This window comes from Antechinus flavipes, chromosome 1 (genome assembly GCF_016432865.1).
Source record: "Antechinus flavipes isolate AdamAnt ecotype Samford, QLD, Australia chromosome 1, AdamAnt_v2, whole genome shotgun sequence".
Lineage (NCBI taxonomy): Eukaryota > Metazoa > Chordata > Mammalia > Dasyuromorphia > Dasyuridae > Antechinus > Antechinus flavipes.
Window position 1 is genome coordinate 447,506,168 of NC_067398.1, and position 22,632 is coordinate 447,528,799.

At 38.7% G+C, this 22,632-nt stretch overlaps 1 protein-coding gene across 1 annotated transcript; it reads left to right on the top strand.

Annotated features, from left to right (window-relative positions):
* The first annotated feature begins 12,922 nt into the window (after positions 1-12,922).
* Positions 12,923-19,136, top strand: LOC127543759 (methyl-CpG-binding domain protein 1-like). The gene has a single exon (XM_051970029.1). It carries the CDS (start codon positions 13,085-13,087, stop codon positions 15,461-15,463), a length of 2,379 nt encoding a protein of 792 aa, XP_051825989.1. The 5' UTR covers positions 12,923-13,084; the 3' UTR covers positions 15,464-19,136.
* The last annotated feature ends 3,496 nt before the right edge of the window (positions 19,137-22,632 follow it).

Sequence of the window (22,632 nt, forward strand, 5' to 3'; positions counted from 1 at the left end):
AGGGAAAGGGACCTGTATGTGCCAAAATGTTTGTAGCAGCCCTATTTGTAGTGGCTAGAAACTGGAAAATGAATGGATGCCCATCAATTGAAGAATGGCTGAGTAAATTGTGGTATATGAATGTTATGGAATATTATTGTTCTGTAAGAAATGACCAGCAGGATGAATACAGAGAGGACTGGCGAGACTTACATGAACTGATGCTAAGTGAAATGAGCAGAACCAGGAGATCATTATACACTTCGACAACGATATTGTATGAGGACATATTTTGATGGAAGTGGATTTCTTTGACAAAGAGACATAACTGAGTTTCAATTGATAAATGACGGACAAAAGCAGCTACACCCAAAGAAAGAACACTGGGAAACGAATGTGAACTATCTGCATTTTTGTTTTTCTTCCCGAGTTATTTATACCTTCTGAATCCAATTCTCCCTATGCAACAAGAGAACTGTTCGGTTCTGCAAACATATATTGTATCTAGGATATACTGCAACATATCCAACATATAAAGGACTGCTTGCCATCTAGGGCAGGGAGTGGAGGGAGAGAGGGGAAAAAAATTGGAACAGAAACGAGTGCAAAGGATAATGTTGTAAAAAAAAAATTACCCTGGCATGGATTCTGTCAATATAAAGTAATTATTAAATAAAAATTAAAAAAAAGGAAAAGGACCCACATGTGCAAAAATGTTTATAGAAGCCTTTCTTGTAATGGCAAGAAACTGGAAACTGAGTGGATGCCCATCAGTTGGAGAATGGCTGAATAAATTATGGTATATGAATTATTATGGAATATGATTGTTCTATAAAGAATGATCAGCAGAATGATTTTAGAGAGGCCTGGAGAGAGACTTACACGAACTGATGCTAAGTGAAGTAAGTAGGACCAGAAGAACATTGTACACAGCAACAGCAGAATTATACAATGATCAATTATGATGGACATGGCTCTCAACAGTAAGATGATTCAGACCATTTGATGAAGAGAGCCATCTGCACCCAGAGAGAGGACTGTGAGGACTAAGAATGGATTACAACATAGTATTTTCACTTTTGCTGTTGTTTGGTTGTGTTTTGTTTTCTTTCTAATTTTTTTTTCCTTTTTGATATTTCTTGTGCAGAATGATAATTGTGGAAATATGTATAGAAGAATTGCACATGTTTAATATATATTAGATTGCTTGCTGTCTGGGGGAGGATGGGAAGAAGGGAGGAAAGAAAAATTTGGAACATAAGGTTTTGCAAGGATCAATATTGAAAATTATCTATGCATGTTTTGAAAATAAAAAGCTTTAATAAAAAAACTTCTTAAAAAAAGATTTGATGAAATAGAAAAAAAAAAATAAAATGCTCTACCTCTTCACCTCAGGGATATCTGATTTCCTTGTTACTAAAACACTATTTCTGCCTTTCCTAATCCCCTTTCACCCACATCCATTTACTCATGCTTTCCCTTCCAAGGTTACCTGATACTGACTTTCTATGTCTTTCATATACCTGAGAAGGTGTTTATTGTTTCCTCCAATTAGAATCCTTTGGTTTTGTATCTGCAGTGCTTTGCATAGTGCCACATAATAGATACTTTAAAATAATTGTTGGTTGATTTAATAATTTACATTTATCTGGCACCTGAAGAAACAATATTACAGAGATAGTGGATAGAGGGTTAACCTGTGTTGAAGTTGAAGTCTCTCAGATATCCTGATTCTGCAGCTTTGGCTGTCACTACTCTCACTTCCCCTAGGAAATCCTAATAGTGTAAGTTATAAACAAAGTTAGCCTGTATTGGTGATAGAAGGAAATCACGTGCCAGGAGTATTAAGTATTAACAAAATCACAAGTTCAAATCCTGCCCCCCCCCAAATGTATATACAGCAATTTATTTACAAAGTATTTTGTATACATAATCTCATTTGATCCTTAAATTACAGATATTTCCCCCTTTTTAAAGATAAGGAAATTGAGGTTAAAAGTTTAATGATTTGCCCATAGACCCATGATTGACAAATATTCAAGGCAACATTCAATCCCAAATATCTCTTAAATCCAGGCCAACATTAGCCCATGCTACTTCTCTTCCTAGAACTGTAACTGACTCACTTTAAGGAGCATGTACCTTCCTAAAACTCATTGGCTCAATCATATGATATCTCTCAGCTTCATGCAGGAAACTCTCCAATTTGAGGATTAAAATATACCTTCTAATTCACACTTCTGAATGGAGTCAAATATAAAAAATGTATGTTGTTGCCTCCTTTTAATACAATTGTATAAGGAGTTTCTAGGGGGATTAGGTCTGCTCAAAAGAGATTTTAATGAATTGTTTAAATTGTGAAAAGATTTAGGAGTCATTGATGGATGGATAGGGTTTCACAGGGGAGCACTTATCTTAACCTCAGAAGTAAATGTCAATTTATCTCAGTCTGAAATGAAGTTGAAGTGGTCAATGTCTATAAGGGACACCACTAATCACTGTAATGTGAAGATCTAATTTCAGTCAGGACAATCAAGCAATAAAGCATATTACCTTGTGAGAAGTCACCTCCCTGGTGAGTGCACATTATGAAAACTATTAGGTAACAATCAATTTCATGTGAGCTAATGCTACTAATTCTACCAGTGTAGTCAGTAAAAGGATCTTGCTCCAGAGTTCATCTAAGAAAGCTTAACTACTTTCTAAAAAACAGCAGATGAAATGTCAGGAAAACAAAAAAAGGTGATTCTTTATATAAGAATATAAAAAAGGTTGGAAAACTACCTGGATAATTTTTCTTTTTTTATTTTTTAGTAAATTTATTTATTTTTAATATACATTGCTTTATGAATGATATTGGGAGAGAAAAATCAGAGCAAAAGTGAAAAGCCATGGGAGAGATTTTTAAACAAAAGGAAGGGAACAGAGCATGTGTTGATTTACATTGTCTCTACAATTCTTTTTCTGGATGCACTTTCTGTTCAAAGTCTATGGAGATTGCTTTGGATCACTGAACCACTGAGAAGAACCAAGCTTTTCATAGTTGATCATGGGACATTTTTGCTGTTATTGTATACAATATATTTCTGATTCTGCTTGTTTCTCTCAGCATTAGTTCATGTAAATCTTTACAAGCCCTTCTAAAATAAGTTTGCTCATCACAATAACATATTACTTCATATACTACAACTTGTCAGCTATTCCCCAATTGATAGCATCTACTCATTTTCTGATTCTTTGCTACCACAAAAAGAAGTGCTACAAATATTTTTGCACATGGGTCCTTTTCCCTTCTTTATGATTTCCTTGGGATAAAGACTCAATAATGGGTCAAAGGGTATACACAGTTTTATAGTCCTTTGGGTATAGCTCCAAATTGCTCTCTAGAATGGTTGGATCATTTCACAACTCCACCAACAATGCATTAGTGTCTCCCTAATTAATTTTTCACATAAATACAGTAATGTTATGAAACAAGATATATTTCCAAGGAACTTAAAAATCATGGGTAGACAATGAGCTAGGACCAGAATTGAATAAAAAAAGCAAAATTTTAATTGAGATGGGATAACTGGGGCTTCTCTTGAAAGAGTCAAATTTAGAGGATGCTAAAAGCACTTATGGTTCTTCTGAATGTAACAACAATAGGGTTTAGTCAGTGAAAAAAATTAGTTGAAATAATAATCTGTCAGATTATCCACTTCTCTAACTCAGGGGCTGCATTTCATATGAGATCCCTCCTGACTCAAAACTTTTATCCACTTCATCATATTGGATGAGTATGGAATAATGGAATCCCTAACAACAACCTTAACAGACCATGAGGATTAGAATCCATGCTTAAAAACTTAAATAGATATTAAGTTTCTTGCCACTTACTTTCTTTAGCATTTAGTTTTGGAAATTATGTGGCATTTTTAATGGTCCCAACCTTCTTCCTGAAACTGTAATGCTTTTTTTTTTAATAACAGTATTATTTCTAGTGATGCTATATGATTATGAACTATGGGATGACACAATCTCTGAAGAATTAAAGTTTTAGGTCACCCAAATATCATAAGTATATTGTATTGTGAATAGACTATAACCAAAAAGGAATTGCACAAGAAAAGCTATGAAGACTATTAGTAGAGAGATGAATGACTGGAAAAGGAAATGGATTCATTATATAGCAAAAACAAGAGATAACCATTGGATAGTCTATGTATTCCACCGGTATCCAAACAGTGTCAAGAAATCTAGAAGGTCCTCAGCAAGTTGAGTGGATTCTTTGTGGAAGATTTATGGAAGCATAAGAATAAGAGTTACATAGAATAAAATGTGGGGTGAGTGGCAACCTGCAACACTAGATAGAAAACTTACATTAATTATATCATAACCCATTGGAATAACTACCTAAGAAATCATGTTTCACATTTCCTTGAAGGTCATCAGAAAATATTTTAAAGGCTAGATTTTTAAAGTTCTGGGGAAAATAGGATTCTGTGAATGTTCACACACACACATACATACATACATGTTATGTTAGATAATGTTATGTTATAGTCTCTGATATGTCTCAAGATGGGATTGGCCAACAGGTACAGCGATAGAACTCCCTTTTTGTAAGGAAGCTAGAAGGTAGAGCAGTAGAATTGAGGATTCCTAAAGGAATGGGGCAGCTGGAAGGTAAAGGAGGGACCAAAGATTATAGCAGATACAAACCATGGGTATCCAGTCTATGGAGCCAAGAGTTCAACCAGAGATTCAAGTTGAAAACTGGCAGGCAGGGGGACAACTAGGTGGTGCAGTGGATAGAGTACCAGTCCTGAAGTCAGGAGGACCTGAGTTCAAATCTGCCCTCAGACACTTAACATTTCCTAGTTGTATGACCCTAGTTGTTTTGCCTCAGCAAAAAGAAAAAGAAAAAGAAAAAAGAAAGAAAAAAAGAAAAAGAAAACGAGCAGGCAGGAATGAGAATAGACCAAAAGGAAAGAAGATAAACTATATGACTTCCAATACCACTCCCAAACTCCAGATCAGCTCTTCACTGTGCAGTCTTCTCTTCTCCAGCTTGCCCTATTGATAAAACAGTTCAACTCTATACTATCATCTTCTCCTCAGTATCTCACCCTTTTATCCTAACAAAACTCTTGCCCTGCCAAATTCCGCCCTTAGATTACTCCCAATATCCACTGCCTTTGCTCCTACTGATAAACCACTGAACAAAGTTGGAGAAAATTACCAAATCATGCCAACTGGGTCTGCTACAAATTTCTGTTATGTAATCTCTACTGAACCATCACTGTGGCAAGACAATTCTTTTATACTTCCCTAAATGAATCACTAACCCACTCACCCCAGCATCTTTTTTGAAACTTTTTATCCCTCCTCAAACCTTCCATAGCTCCCCTATCCCTCCCACTCTCTGTTGAGAATTTTATCTCATATTTTACAGAAAAATTGAAGCCACTTACTGAGTTCCTTCTCCTGTATTCTATTCACAATGAAATTAACTGTAAATCCCTCTCCTAGTTTTCAGATGCCTTGTGCTACTATTTTGTCTTTTAACCATCTCACGTGAAGAGGTTGTGCTTTTTCCTTGCCAAAACAAACCCCTCTACATTTCTAAATGATCCCGTCCCGTCATCTTTTTCCAAAAGACTGTCCCTATATCATCCCTACTTTCTGATGACTACAAACATGATATTATATCCCCCATCCTTTAAAAAAAGCTCACTTGATCCATCCATTCCTACTAGTTATCATCTTATACAGAGGCATGCTGATAAATATCTAACACACGCTTTCTGAAGAAAAATACATACATGTGTGATAACAGATATATGAGTTTTATATATATATATATATATATATATATGTATATATATATACATATATATATATATCCATGCTTAAATCAACAAAACAATAATCAAGTCCTAATTTGTAGTGTTTACTATTTTCAAGGTATAAATGCACACATTGTAAATTTAACAATTGGCTTTCATCAGAGGGTTAAAGCTAACTAGAGCACATCCCTGATCCTAAATCTCTCCTTCCTTTCCTAGATAAACTACAATAAGTAACTTCACTTGCTTTCTTCTCATTCTCTTCTTAAATTTCTATAATCTATTTTCTGATCTGATCAACTGAAACTTTATTCAATTGAAACTGTTTTCTTCAAAGTTACCAATACCCTAAATTACTGAAATTAATGGCCTTTTCTCAATTTTCATTCTTCTTCACCTCTCTGCAAATTTTGACACTTTCAATCATTCTCCTCTCCTTGAGATTATTCTCTCAGGTTTTTTTTCTGGTGCTTTTTCCTGGTTCTCCTACTTATTTGAACATTTCTTCTGTCTTCTTTGCAAGATCTTCATCTAGGTCATACTAATTAACCATGAGTAGCCTCCAAGATTCTGTTCTTATCTCTCTTCTCTATATATACTCTCTTGCTTGGTTATGTCATCAGCTTGATGAATTTAATTATACTTTCCATGATGACAATTCTCAGATCTAGTCTATATCTGCTCTTCTGACCTTTAAACTCAAATTTCTAATTTCTCAAATTGGATCTCCCATAGATATCTTTAACTTAACATGTCCAAAACTGAAACTATTATTATTCCTCCAAACCCTCTCCTCTTGCTAACTTCCTTCCTTCCTTACGGTTTAGGATACAATCTTTACCTAGGCATCCAGATTCCCAAGCTTTATCTCTGACTCTCTCTTACCTCCTCTTATCCAATAAGTTGTCCTTTCTCCTTTCCTAATAACTCTCATATACACTCCTCTTCTCTCTGCCACACCACCACCTGAGTGCTCACTCTCATTACCTCGTGCCTGGATTATTGAAATAGCCTGGTATTTAGTCTCTATGAGTCAAGTTTCTCCCAACTCCAATCCATACTCCATTCAGCTAGAAAGTTGATCTTCCTTAAGCGCAGATCTGTGTCATTACTCCTATTTAATAGACTTCAATGGTTCCTTGGCATCTCTAAGTATAAAATCTTCTGTCTGGCTCTTAAAGCCTCTTATAACTTATAACTTATAAATCCTCCTACCTCTATGCCTCATTCCCCTTCCCTCCAAGTACTCTGACATTTTTGCTGCTACTCACACACAACATTTACTCTCCCAACTCCGATCGTTTTCATTAACTGCCCCTCATGCCTAATTCTCTCCCTCCTCATCTCTGCCTTCTGGCTTCCTCAACTCCCGTCAGGTCTCAGTTAAAGTCTACTTTCTGCAAGAAGCCCTTCCCAGTCCTCCTTAACCTTAGTAGAGCCTTCCCTCTGAGGAAGCTAAGCCATGCAATAAAGAGAACACTGGGCCTATTATCAGGAATCCTTGAGTTCAAGGACATTTACTATTTGTGTGACCTTAGAAAAGTCATGTGATCTCTAACTCAGGTTCTTCTACTGTAATACTTCTCAGGGTCATTATAAGGATTAAATGAGATAATATTTGTTTATGTTTTTATTTTATTTCTGATGGGTTTTTTAAATTTTTTAATAGCTTTTCATTTTCAAAATACATGCAGATAGCTTTTAACATTCACCTTTGCAAAAACTTGTTTTCCAAATTTTTCTCCCCTTCTTCCCCCCATTCCCCTTTCCTAAATAGCAAGTAATCCAATATAGGTTAAACATGTTCAATTCTTCTAAACATATTTCCACATTTGTCATGATGCACAAGAAAAATCAAATCAAAAAGGAAAAATAATGAGAAGAGAGAAAAAAGCAAGCAAACAACAACAAAAAAAGATGAAAATACAATACTGTGATTCACATTAAGTCCTCAGCCTTCTTTCAAGATGCAGATGGCTCATTCTCTCTCCATCACAAGTCTATTGGAATTGGCTTGAATCATCTCATTGTTGAAAAGAGCCAAGTCCATCACAGTTGATCATCACATGATCTTGTTTTTTCTATGTTCAATGTTCTCTTGGTTCTACTCACTTAGCCTTTCTAAAATCATCTTGCTGATTGTTTCTTATAAAGCAATAATAATGCATTGCATTAATATAACTTATTCAGCCATTTCCTAACTGATAAGCATCCACTCAATTTCCAGTTCCTTGCCATTACACAAAGGACTGTTACAAACATTTTTGCACATGTGGGTTATTTTCCTTTTTTATGATTTCTTTGGGATATAGACCCAGTAGGCACTGATGGATCAAAGGATATGCACAGTTTGATAATCCCTTCGGCATAGTTCCAAATTGATGAGACTATATTTGAAAAGCACTTAATACAATGCCTAAAACATAGTAGGTAATATATAAATATTTGTTTCTCTTACCTCTGAGGAAATGTCCTATTTCCTGAATAGATAATATTTATATATAGTTATTCGCATGTTGTTTCTCTCATTAGACTGTGAGCTTCTTAGGAGAAAAGATTATTTTTTTCATTTAAAAAAATTCCCAACACTTAGTATAGTGCCTGGCACATAACGAAAATTTAATAAATGTTTGTTGAATGACAACAGAAATTCTAAGTCTAAGAAAATGAGAATAAGGAACAACTGGGAAGGAGACAACTGGACAGTTAAAATCATGTTAGCAAACTGCAGTAACAATCTCTTTTTGTCAATTAATCCTTTTTTAAATTATACATTCTAGTGATGACAACTGCTCTGACATGAAGGGCTGACTTGGCTTTAATGGAGCTCTCTGATCTGAATGACAGATAATGGCACATCTTTCAATTAGGGACCTATGAATACCTATAACATTTTTAAAGGTAACATCTGACTTGGATCTTGTTTAGGCAGACTGAACAATGAAACAAAATGGATGGAAATTCTGCAAAGTAGTCAATGTTATGGAGATGTTCCAAGAAATACACTTCAGCAATAAATAGTGCCTGATATCTTAGAGACTTCTATTAAAACTCACAACCTTATTTCCATCTCAGGACACCCCAAATCCCTATTGTAATTCACCTATAAAAGTAGTTTCCTCATCATATCCCCAAATAATTGTAGTCTTATTTCCCCAAGGTCCAATCTTATTCAAAGATCACTTCTTGCCCTAACAAGGAATAAGAATCTAAGTCAGAAAGAATCCACTTGAGAATCAGTTCTGAAATGATCTGATCAGGGGTACCCTAACCAAAAGTTTCTAGCTAGGGATATGAATACCTCTCGGGAGCAGAAGGGGTAAGGGTATGAGAAATATGTCAAGGAGATACTAGAAAATAATTATTAAAGAATTGTGTTATACTATGGAAATATTCAAGAAACTTCAAACTGATTTTGAAACCACAAAAATTTTGCTATGTCCTTGGAGAAAAAAAATTATTTTATTTATATGTATTTTCACAGTAAACTTTAGAATATATTCCTTTTCATATTGAATGGATGGTAGGCAAAGGCTTACTGAAAAGCCAAGGCAATTCCTGAATAAAGGTTGGGAAATCCTGCCCTACACTCATCCTGACATCCTAGATTCTAGATCCTTTTATCTTCCTATCATCTAAAAAGGAGCTGGTCTTTAACTCTTTGAATGATTCTCTGACTTGTATCCCTGTTTATTTGTAACTACAGATTCCTTAGCTTTTTAACCCCTTCTTTGCTGAGCACCCTTCAATATTATTTGTTCTTCCTGTTCTTATTGCATGCCTTTTCAGGTTTGTCCCAAAGACAAACCATAGGCTCTAAAATCAACAGCTTGACCCCTCTCTGCCTTTCCTCTTCATGGCATTGCCTGATAGCCTCAGCTTCATATCCACTCTGTTTCATGATAATAGTTCTATGAAGAATAAGGTATGGGGGGAGAAGTAACTAAACAAGAGTTTCTAAGATCTGTATTTAATCCTAACATAGCTATGCCAAAGAGATCAAATAGAAATGTCTACATTATGTCAACAGAACAGATTAAATTCTTTTTAATATTTCTGATCTTACATCTGACACAGCTCCACTAATATCCTTCTTTGATGTTTCATCATGGTATGGAAATAGCCCTATATCATCAAAGCCTCTACCAACAGATCATAAGTTCTGGCAAGTCTGATTAAGCTTTAAAAAAAAGTTTTACATAATAATCTGTCAACAATCAGTATGTCTTATTTAACATGTACTGGACTACCTGCCATCTAGGGGAGGTAGGGGAGAAGGAGGTGATAATTTGGAACAGAAAAATTACCCATGTATTTGTTTTGTAAATAAAAAACTTTAATAAAAAGTTAAAAAAAAAAAAACAATCTCTATGTCTGCTGCCTAAGGACCAATCTACCTCGCTCAGAGACTCTGTCAAGAGGCTTACCACCAGACAATATATTTTCTCATGAAAACCATCTCACTGAGTCACAGAGTGGAAATTATTATATGAATTATAATGGGGGAAATGTCCACACAAATGGAGTCACAGATTCTCTTTAATATTGAGGAATTCTGAGATAATGTCTGCTGCATGATATTATTGCTTCCTGCCACCTTATCCTTCCAAAGTATGCTTCAATTTCTGTTAGACCATACTGAAACCCAGTACCCTCCCACTATCTATCATAGAAGCACATTTCGCACAAAATGCATTATACCATGCCATGGCCCATAGTCATTCCAATATCACAGAAATCTATCTGATGCAATATGTACTATATCAAAGCTTCTTAAACTTTTTTCCACTTATAATCCCTTCTTGCCTGAAAAAATTGTATGTGACCCCAATCTGATAAAATTGATATACAAATCAAACATTTACTGATAATAAAACATTTATATTCACTTAGGCAACTCCATATGGGGTTGTGACCCAGTTTAAACAGCTTTGTACTATACTATACCACACTGTGAACCAATGTCAACCCCATCATTCAAAAGTATATCTGATACAATAACAACTCCATCACAGTCTTATTTAAAACAATTTCAGAATCATACAGTTAACAGTATTTACCAAAAGCCAACCCTAAAACTGTCAGTCTGGCACTTTTACCTCCTACAAAAAATCTCAAATATTAATGTTGTTCAGCCACATCTGACTCTTAATAATTCATTTAGGGTTTTCTTGGCAAAGATACTGGAATGGTCTGCCATTTCCTTCTCCAGTTTATTTTACAGATAAGGAAATTGAGGCAAATGAAGTTGTGACTTGACCAGGATCACATGGCTACTGTCTAAGGTAAAATTTGAACCAGAAAAGTAAGTTTTCCTGAAATGAGGCCTAGCATTCTATCCTCCGTGCCACCTAGCTGCCCACAAAGTATCTCAATAGCCACTGCACATGGGACTCAGTGCTAGAGAAAAAATCCATAGTCTTAGCACAAAGATTTTTTTTTGTTTTGTTATTTTTAATCCAAATTTCTTTTTTTACATCAACAACCACAGGGCTCTCTATTTGCCATGGAGGTGCAGTTATTAAGCCACAAAATAAATAAGTTTACATTTGTCACAACAAATCTCTAGAATGTAGTTTTGCTTAGGTATTAAAAAAAAAAATAGTTGACTTTTCTCACCAAGTATGAAGGTTTTCAAATGCTGCTTTTAGTTGTGTATAGATTAACTAGATGACAAAAGTAGATAGGATGCTGGCTTAGAATCAGATCAATCAAGTTTGTATTCAAATATGACTTCAGATAACTAATAGCTGTATGACCCTGTGCAAGTCATTTTACCCTGTTTGCTTCAGTTTCCTCTATAAAATGAACTGAAGAAGGAAACATCAAACCATTCCAGTGTTTTTGCCAAGAAAACCTCAAATCACAAAATCACAAAAAGTAGAACACAACTAAAAATGACTCAACAACAACAACAACCAAAAACAAAAACAAAAACAAAAAAAACCCCAAACCTGTATACCTGGAAAATCACCAAAGAGGGCTCTAATAAGCAAATCTCTTGAGGGACTGACTTGCCTCCTCTGCTGTGTATTCCTTTTCTAAGCTTAGGTGACTGAACCGAGATTCTGAGATGAGTGTTTCTAGCCTTGCAGCTATATTATGCATTGAAGAGGATGAAGGTTCCTAAGTCAATATTAGATGCTCAGGAGGTGAAGCATCCCATTACTATACTGCTTTTCAAAGGAGAAAATAAGCCACCAGGAGGAAACTTGAGCTGGGGGGGAAAAAAAAAAAAAAAAAAACTAAGACCAAGCCATAAGCTCTGGCTTTCCAGAAAGCTCAGACTTAGGCACAGGTCAGAGGGGAAAATTAAATATTGTCTCAGGAATCTGAAAAGAAAGTATTTTCCCCAAAAGAGCTTAATAGGAACAATGAATTATTGTTTCGGGTTTAAATATTTGTTAATAGACATTTTTGAGTCTTTTGTGTTTTAAACTTTTTTTTTGTTATAGAGAAAATAATTATCATATGCTTGATATAATTTTATACATGGAGTATATTTTCTAAAAATGATGCTGAGAATCTTGACAAAAGCCATATCTAAGCATTGTTTAAGAGCTTTTCCCGGAACCCCAGGATAAGTATAACAAGCCAGAAAGTGCAAGGGAAAAAAACTTGATTTCCTTCTTTTATGGGTCAGGTTCCCTCAGGACTAAACCTGAGTTACCTTATTTCTAGAACCCTGTATGTGACAGGGTACTCCCTAGGCTTTTGGTTTATCAGGGAGAAAATATTTTCATTTCATAGGAAGTTATTAGAAGCGAGGCTTTTAAATGCCTTCACATGCTAGCTCACAGTTACATGATGGTTTACAGTTTACATGGTTATTTTTAATGTATTTTTTCAAACAAATATCAGTAAGATAATTCCTGTCAAGTAGGGAGGGGGGGCTGTGAAACTTGGGAGCGTGCACTTTCCATCTTTCCCAGCCCTGGGTTCTTTAAAAGTCTCTCTCTCACCCCCTCCCTCCCTCTCTACTCTCTCCCACCCCTCCCACCCCAGTAACTCCCTCTCCTACTCCCTCCCCTTACCCCCTCCGTCCTTTTCCACTCCCTCTCTCATCCCCTCCCATCCCCTTCCCTTTCCCTCTCCCTCCCCCTACCCCCACAGATCTGGGATCAAGTTGAGGCAGGGCAGTGCTGGGGCAGGGCTGCGTTTCCGGTTCCGGTTCCGGGGTCAGCACGCACGGGGTCTCCAACAGGCCTGTGCCCGAGGCACCAGCCTCGAAGGATCCGTGGGGCGGATTCCGCCCAGACTGCTCCCGGATCAGCATGGCCCCCAAGCCCAGCAGCCGAGACGATCCTAAAGCGACTAAGCGCTCCCCGCTCTCCAGGCGCCGTTTCTCCAAGGCCGAGGACTGGTTCGATTGCCCTGCTTTAGGCCCGGGTTGGAAGAGGCGGGAGAACTTCCGAAAAAAGGGAGCCACCTGCGGCCTCTCCGATACCTATTATCTGAGTCCTTCTGGCGAACGCATTCGCAGCAAGGTGGAGCTGGCCCGTTACCTGGGCCCGGGCTGGGACCTCAGCGGCTTTCATTTCAAGCTCGGGATTCTGCAACCCTCGCCAGCGCGGGCAGCACCGCCTCAGAACGAGACAAAGAGGCCGCGACGAGGACCGGGAAGGCCCAGAAAGGAAACAGCGCTTTCTCCTCTGGAGCAGCCAGATTCGCAAATGCCGCTGGCGGGGCTGATCACAGCAGATGGCGTCGAGGCCCCTGAGCCCAGAGACCCCGCGGAGGCTTCTCGTACTGACCCCACTGGTGCTCCTTACACTGACCCTGGCGGCGTACCCCACGGTGATCCCGCCGATACTCCGCGGAGTGACCCGGCTGATGTCCCCCGGAGTGAGCCCGCCGGCGCCCAGCGGAGTGACCCCGCCAGCGCCCCCCGGAGTGATATAGCGGAGCTTCCCCAGAGTGACCGCAATGGCCATCCTCGGCGCCGCTGGCGACAGCGGTGGCTTCAGACCCAGGGCTGTGAAACCCAGAGAAGCAGCCCCCCTAGAGAGCCGGAGGACCCCGGGAAAGGTTCGTCCGGCCGGGGGACCGATGTTAGCTCTGACATCACGGAGGCAGCCGCCACTGTCCCCGCCCTGGCCACGACCCTTTCCTCCGCCAGTGATATGCCCGCGGTTTCTACCCCTGCCACCACGGCTGTCACCCCAGGTGCCTCGACGACGACACGGGTTCCGGAGGTGGGGGCTCGGGGTTCGGGCTGCGGCCTCTGTTCGGGTTGCCAGGCTCAGGAGGACTGCGGGGTCTGCTGGATTTGTGCGCGTGAGGGGAAACCTGGCCTCGTCCGCCGCTGGCGGTGCCTAGCTAGGCGCTGTCTTCAGACGCGCTTAAAGAAGAAACCCAAAGGCTCGGGTTCGAGGAAGGGCCCCGGCCGGCGCCGGAGATGCGCCGCGCTCCCTCCCCCAGAGCAGGTGGTTAGCTCAGTGGTCATTGCCCACGGCCATTGCCGACGCCCGCGCCGGAACCGCAAATGTGGGGTATGTGCAGCTTGTCTGCGGCTGTTGGATTGCGGGGAGTGTGACTTTTGCCTCGACAAGCCCAAATTTGGTGGCAGCAACCAGAAGCGACAAAAGTGTCGCTGGAGACAGTGTTTAACTTTTGCTGTTAAGCGACTGCTGCCAGCTGCAGAAGACGACAATTCGTCCACGGAGCGGCCTCTGCGCCTGCTTCCCCGCCTTAGGAAGGGGACTTTTGGTAACCGGCCCTTTCGTCCAGGTTGGGCGAGATCTCGGGGCCGCCAAAGCCACAGGCTGCTAACTGAGGCTCACAGCAGGAGGCTTAAGAAGAAGCAGCTACCTGTACTAAAGGAGGAGCAGGGTACTGACTCTGTGCAGCCGCAAGAGGAAGCAAACCTGGTCATCCTGCAAGGGGGTGAGAGCATCCCGGTGTTGGGGCCCAATCCCAAGCCAGAGAGCTCTCCCCCCCCTACCCCTGACCACAATCACCCAAAGGAGTATGAGTCACCAGCACTTGAGGCATTCAGTGCATCTCCTCAGTTGAAGCAGGAGGTAAAGAACTTTGAATCCCCGGCTGCTGAAGGTACCTTATCACCCCCTGTTAGCTTCCTTCCAGATTTGCCCAGCAAAGAAGCCAATGGGGTCCAGCCACAGCAGTCTGTGAAAGAAGAGGAAGGCTTGGAAGAAGAGGAAGTTGCAAGCACCCCTGTGATCATGGAAATCTATAGTTTGGGCAAGGCCTCCCCAACGGCAGCAGGACTCTTTGGAACCCTGGACAGTGTGTTACAGGAGTTTCTAATGGAGCTGAATGAGCTGCCCCTGCCTGCCCACTGGGAAGTGCTGCCAACAAGGGGACCGGACCTCTGCCTTATCCAGCGATCCATCTTGTCCACTGTGGCTGCTGCAGTCATCCATATCCAACCAGGCTTGTACTTCCGTGTGGTGGTACGGGATGTCCCAGTGCCACCCACACATGAGCTCTATTCTGCCCATCCATTACGACTCACCACTGTAGATGAAGTGATAGAGCTCATCTGCGACTTAGAGGCATACCACCTGTGCCCTGGTTGGCCTGACAGTTGGCATCAGGGCCAGCGTTCTCCAGGTTGTGATGTCTTGGTTTATGAGGGCCGCTGCCAATACTGCTGCCTAAAGCCTTGGTCTTTGGGAAGGAAGCAGTAACTGAGCACTCCTTTGCCCTGTATTTTCCTTGGGTTTCTATGCATTGCATTGGCCCAAGGGCCCCTGTACCCTACCTCTTTCCCCTATGTTGTGTAGGAGAGTCTGTCAATCTGCACTGGAAAGGCTAAGGTGAGGGCAAACATTCCCTCTACCAGCCTCCCCCTATGAGCCAGCATTTACCCATCTTCTACCTCACCCCTCTTTCATTAAGGACTGTTCTGTGAGTCTTCACTTGGTTCTCCTTTGCCTCTCCATGATCCTGATACAGGAGTAGGGAAACCCATCCACCCTTCATCCCCTGTTCCCCACCCTCAATGTACACACACCATATTCCTCCTCTCTCCGACTCCTTCTCAGGGACATGGGCTGGTTCCACAAAGGGGGATAAGAAATAGAGGGCAACTCTAATCAGGAATTGCTGGGAGTCATGTAGTCTTGGCCCTGGTTTTAGAAGTTTGATTTTAGAGAAGTCATTCTGCACCTTATGGGCAGAAGTAAGCACTAATGACTGAAGTTGCTGGAGCAGATGGGGAAGGTTCTGCAAGGGAAAAAGGATGCCCTCTCCCACTTATTCCTTTGGTGTACCTTCACCCCATCTCTGCCCATGCACCCAAAAAGGCTATGTTGGAGATAAGCAAAATGAATCAATTTTTTAAATGTATCAGTGACGTGTGTAGCCAGCTCTGCCCCTAACCTGTTTTTGCTGTCTTTATCTTTTGTGTTTCTTTAAAAAAAAAAAATTCCTCCCTCTCCCTTTCCCTTTCCCCCATAGAGATATCAAAAATAATTCAGCAAACCATTTCCTAATTTTAAAAGACAAAGGCTGGAAAGCAGAATAACACAGGTCCCATACCACTCTAGGACCCCTTACTAACTCAAACCAGAGTATTTTATGTAGTCCTAGTTATGTCAAGTCCTCTTCCAGTGTATGATCTGCTAGCAGACCAGGGACCATAAATGAGATAGCAAAGATTTTAAGACAATAACAAGTATATAATATAATATAGAAATGCCTCAGTCACAAAGAGGCTGTATATTCCAGTTCTGTTAGTGAGAAAGGGAGCAATTCCTGGATAATTCATGTTCCTAAGAGTATATTTTAGCTGGGATACTTCCCACACTTCCTACTATAGCTATGGTTCACTGTTGCATTATTTCACCTTGACAGTGTAATACTTATTGATCTTCTGACCATTTGCTGCTGCCATCTGCTGCTGATACTATTTATTCCACAAAAGAAAGGTTAACATTCTTTTGTGAAACTGCCCAGCCAACATTCCTGGGGCTAATCAACATATTTTCAGTTCTTCTGTTAGGTGCGCAACTGTGCCCAACTGGCACACCAAAGGGATTGTCAGGTCTGTCAGGACTTATTGCTCAACTATACTCTCCACTCAACTGGAAGTTTCCCATTTGCCTTCACCTCCTGTCATGTTCTTGACAGGTAAGTTCCAGACCATGCAGATTACACTGTAGCTTTGCTAAGCTGCAAGGAAATCTTTAATTAAACTGGAAGGAGGTAGGGTAGACCTAGTAACTTCTGCCCTATATTTCTGCCATTATATCCAGCTCTCTCTTCCCTTTATATATGTATTTTCTCAAACCTGGAAATAATAGACAGTGGGAAATATTCTGGGGCCGAATGGATTTATCCCAGAATTTTACATTGTAAATACTTTTCATTGAATGTCATGTTAAACATGCTTGATAATTTTGTACCCGATCTTAAGCTATTCATCAGATGTAAAATTTGACCTGCTTTTTAAAAATGGGTTAAAGACATCCATAGTTCTCTTTCAGACAGCTCTCTTTAATTAACATTAACATAAAAATCTGAGCTATCCGTGCCAAAAGAATATGGTCTGCAGAGACCTAACTGGGTTTGCTACAAGGAGGTTCTGAATGATTAATTTGATACAACTCTGGATTGCTTCACCTTCCTTCAAATCAGTGAGTATTTACCTGGTATATAAGGGAGATGATTAAGTCTTTGCTTGCCTTTTCTAACAAGTCCAAAAGCTACAGTGGAATTATTTAACAAATGTTTATAGGGAATATTAGATGGAAAACTAAATTAAATCAAGAAGATGCTATTTTTGTTACTTCCATTGACTTGTCATGTTAATCCAAGTCATTTTCCTCATCTTTAAAGTGGGATGATATAATGAAATTCAAAGGATTGTTAATATTAATAATGAAATTGAATAGATTTCTTCAAAAGACTTTGGTATCTCCTATACGTGCTCTCATATTCAGTCAAGTATAATGTCAGTGAAATATAAAATATCATCAATGTTGTGTTCAGTTTGGAAGAGCAAATTGTCTAAACAAATATTTTTACCAGGTCAGCAGTGTATTTGTATTATTTTCTTTCAGGCAATCAGAATATTGATAATGACCAGAGTAGAAACAAAAGGAATTTCCTTGTGCAGAACCCTTCTTTTGATCTGGCTGAAGCCAATCAAAAGATGTGTCTACTTAAAAATAGTTCCCCTGGACCTGCCAGGATATCTGGAATATTCACCAAGAGAGTTGTCATTGTGTTTCCTACAGTGCAGATGTACTATTTGAAAAGGGAGAGATAATATATTATCATTGGCAACTATAATAATACCTGTAAACTTTTCAAACTATCTTACAAAACTACTTAAAACACAAGGCAACTGAATGTGAAGAATGAAACATAGAAAAGGTCAATTTTGACATGAGGTCTATACAAGGGGAAAGGATGGCAAACAGCTGGTTCTTTTTAAAGCCAGGGAGTAACTTAAGAACTATGTGTGACTCTCCGAATAAAGGAAGAATCAGCAACAGGGAAGAAAAGAGGATAATCAAAGCAAAATTTTTCCTGTTTACTTTTGCACTGTTGATCACTGGGTCTGTTCTTGATAGAGTTGATTAATAACTGCCTGGGAATAAATGAGGACAAGGTCAGAGGTTCATTCTCCTGCCATGGACCAAGTGCAGAACTGAAACTAGAGCTAGGCAAAAGGGATTGTTCCCCACAGTGCTGAAATTATGTTTGTTTGGGGCAGGGGGAGGGAAGGAGGACATTTACAGGTTCCTGGCAGATTAGGCCCAAAATGAGGAGCAGTCTGGGATGGGACCTGTTAGAGAAGCTCTGCTGCTCTATAACAGGTGCAATTATGAGTGAAGGGGCAACTTTGGGCAGCCCAGGTTTGAATGTCAAATAGAGGCATAGAATCCCTTCCCCCCCACAGAGGGAACTTTTCAGAGATCTTTTGTGTTCTGCTCAGGGAAAAGGGACAGGATTGTCCTATGTGTGACAAGTGGAATGAAAGTATAGGTCATGGGGAATTGACAGAGATTGGTAAACTGGGAGGCCAGATGTTTGAAGGGATATCAGTGGTCATGCGTTATCTGTTGCCCTCTCATGTATAATCTCTATGCACATGCATTTTCCTTACTGATGTACATTTATGCAAATGTTTATCCTAGGTTGATGGAACAAATGTATTGAGATTATCTCCAATTTATCCTGTGTAAATTTTACTTGTACATAGTTTTTTTCATGTTGTCTCCTCCATTAGACTAAGTTCCTTGAAAGCAGGCATTGTTGTTGTTGTTGTTGTTGTTGTTGTTGTTTTTGCCTTTCTTTGTATCCCAAGCGTTTAGAACAGTGTAGGTGCTCAATAAATACTTCTTGACTTGACTTGACTTTTCTTACTGTGCTTTTTCATAAAATTACTTCACTGTGGTCTAAGTATGTCCTCTTTTTGACTAAAGAAAAAAGTAAACACATTGGTAGACCCTTGGGAGGTATAGATTTGAGTTCTTTTGGATTCATAGAATGTCTTGGACCCAGGTAGCTATTTTTCAGGCCCATGTGTGAAAGGGGCATACCCTAAGTACTACAAGGCAGTTTAAAAATAATTTAAGAAGTAACAGCAATAATAACTACTAGATCAGTAAAAACTTGCTATAAGAAATGTCACCTAAGTTGAGCCCTGAAAAAAGCTAAGAATTTGGGGGGAGGGGTATAGATTACAATATATCACAGGTATGTGGGGCAATCTATGATAGAGTGGTAGGAGAAGGAATTCCAGTTTCAAGGAATGGCCATCGAGTCAATTTGCCGGAATTAGAGTGAATGAAGGGGAGGATTGCAAGGGTGTGCTGGAGCTAGATTGTGAAGGGCTTAAAATGTTAGGCTGTGATCACCCTTAGATAATAAAGAAAAAAATTTCCTGTTTACTTTTGCACTATTGATCACTGGGTCTATTCATGAAGACAAGGTCGTGTTTTCTTTATCACTTACAAATAACCATTAGGCTCTTGTATTCTTGAGACTTCTATAAGGTTACAGTAGAACCCAGGTTCTCTTAAATACAATTCTGAGATTATGTTTACAAAATGCATTTGCCTCTTATATGAAAGATGTCCATTATAGACAACTGATAGGCTTAAGTGGAACTGTTTAATTCAGTGATCTAAGGAAGTAGAGGCAAGGGGAAATCAAGTAGGCCTGAAGTAGTGATGCCATGTCAAGGTAGATAAACTGAGGAGCCAAAAGCAAGAAAATGAACCCTATGCTTTTTATTCTGATCTGTGGAAATCTATTCATCTATTCCATACTAATAAAAACAGATTTGTGTAATAGAATCCATTTATTCCACTAATGTATGCTATTGATCTCATTCTACATAGTGGATACTTTTATCTTACTCTAGGAAGAAATACTCTATTTTTTTATCCCTTAAAGTTAAGAAACCTCTTCATTACTTGGAACAGAAGGATATCAAGATGACTTAAAATTCCTGACAATTATAGGAGAAAGTCTAGCACATTATTCTATCTCTGTAACTTCTGTGTCCTCATAAGTCATCAGCAAACTGGGTGGGCAGGCATCTGGAGCAGGAAGAAGACATCCACCCCTGGGTAACAAAGTGTAGTAATGATCAGGAAAGACAGAACCAGCCAGTAATGCAAGAAATGCTGACGTCTGGGAAGACACTCAACTCCATGTTTTCTCTTCCACTCTGCTGTTTATAAAAACAATATGCCCTCTTTTTATAAAGGATCCATCTTTATTTATATTTATATTCATATACATATGTATATAAATATAAATAAAGATGGATCCTTTATGTGTATGTGTGTATATATGTATGTATGTATATAAACTCTTCATTAAAGATATTCTTAAGTTGGAAAAAAATGTCAGGCTGAATAATACACTCAGTAATCTATCACACACCAAAAAAAGTTATAAAAGTTAGGGAACAAATGATTATTAATGTGGAAATCATTTTTAAGTCAGCTGTTTCTGTGTAGTCATACTAAATATAGAGCAAAAATCAACATCTTAACAGAAAAAAGGATAAGCATGAGAAGATAACATAAGCTCTAACCTGATCTAATCAAATAAGTTATTGATCCTGAAAAATGGGAAATTAATAAAGGAAAAGAGATATTAACAGAGATATTAGCTATTTCCTACAAAAGTTTAACTGATAAAAACAGTTGTCATAACAAAGAGGCCAAAAGAGTCCCCAAACTGCTCTAGCATGTGAATATTTTATTTTATTACTAAATGGAAAAACTTGGCAGCCAAAGACAACACAAGATGAGAATATAGATTTTGTTTATAAACCCCAAAAAGACATGGGGTTTAAGAAGTAAAAATGGGAAATATTTATTTTGGAATCCAAACAATTTTTAAAGCATTGATTTTTAAGATATCTGAAAAGAGAGAAGCTATAGATGACTGGGGCTCCAGGGAAAAGATCAGTTTATTACCCAAAAGGTGGAAATCAAAAAAAAAATCAATAACCACTAATCCATATGCTTACTTTCTTATTACTTTAAGGTCTTTTATGAAAGTTATGTGTATGTACATCAAAAGCTATCTTTGATGGAAAATATGAGAAGGAAAAGGCTAAATTTTCCAAAACTTATGTATGATTTTACAACATTTCCTCACAACTACCCAAATAGCTGAAAAATACAGAGAATGAAAGATCATATTGTAATTATGAAAAGAGCACTTAACCTGATAGAGAAAAGGAACATATAATACAAGATATTATTTATAGGAGAACATTAAATGCTCTATTTTGCTCCATTAAGGCAAGTTTTTTCTTTCTCACTTACAAATAACCATTAGGCACTTGTATTCTCCGGACTTCTATAAGTTTACAAAGGAACCCAGATTCTCACTTACAATTCTGAGATTATGTTTACAAAAATACATTTGCCTTTTATATGAAAGATGTCCATTATACATTCCAAATAAATAATTTCTCATAGATGATGATGTCTTCCAGATATCCTTATATGAATACTATTGTGCTGATTGCTTCAATCCCCAGAGTATAATATCTTCTCAGCAGAATACATTACCATTCAAAACATACAGACCTAACAATTCATACAGTAAAAAACACTTAGAGGAAAAATGTCTATCACCTAGACAAGCAGTTAGATTGGTATTCCATTGCGGTAAGTGGGCCATCAGTAAATAAATCTTAGACAGGCACTATAGCTGAAAGAATTGAGCTTAGGCCTGAAGAACAAATTAAAAAGTGGATTGTATAAGAAATAGCACTCTTCTCTAACCAGAGCAGCTCCCTGATACAAAAATCTCATCTTTTTAATTCTAATGTTCTTTTTTTCAAATGCTGTTATAATACACCAGATAACAAATTGATGTTATATCATAATACATTAAATCAGAAAGTACCAAAATCTCTAAGGAATCAAAATTGCACCAGGTCTCAGCAACAGGAAGTTATATGATAGATATATATAGGTTAAAATATTTAATTGAAGATGCCCTGCATACACAAAGTAGCATAGGAGATATTTGAGGAATTTATAATCAGAAAAGGAGATGAGACAGTTATGCACTGAGAAAAAGGACACCAGCTAGACATCCTAATTGCTGCACTGGTACCCATGTAATGTCAAAAGATCACAGAAAGCTTCCAACATACTAAAAGAATCCTCTTTGCAGGATTTATGGTATGACATGAAAATTTCACAGAACTATTAAGGCATAGATGGATAAAAAAGAATATTAGAGGGAGTACTCACATTGATGAAATCACAAATACATTGAAATATTGAAGCAATGTCTACAAAAACCAAGCCTTAATCACATCAAAGTTTTTAAACTGTAGAAGAGCCATACAAAAGGAAGATAACAA

Coding starts and splice junctions, on each gene's coding strand:
- LOC127543759 (XM_051970029.1), top strand. CDS start 13,085: ATGGCCCCCAAGCCCAGCAGCCGAGACGATCCTAAAGCGACTAAGCGC.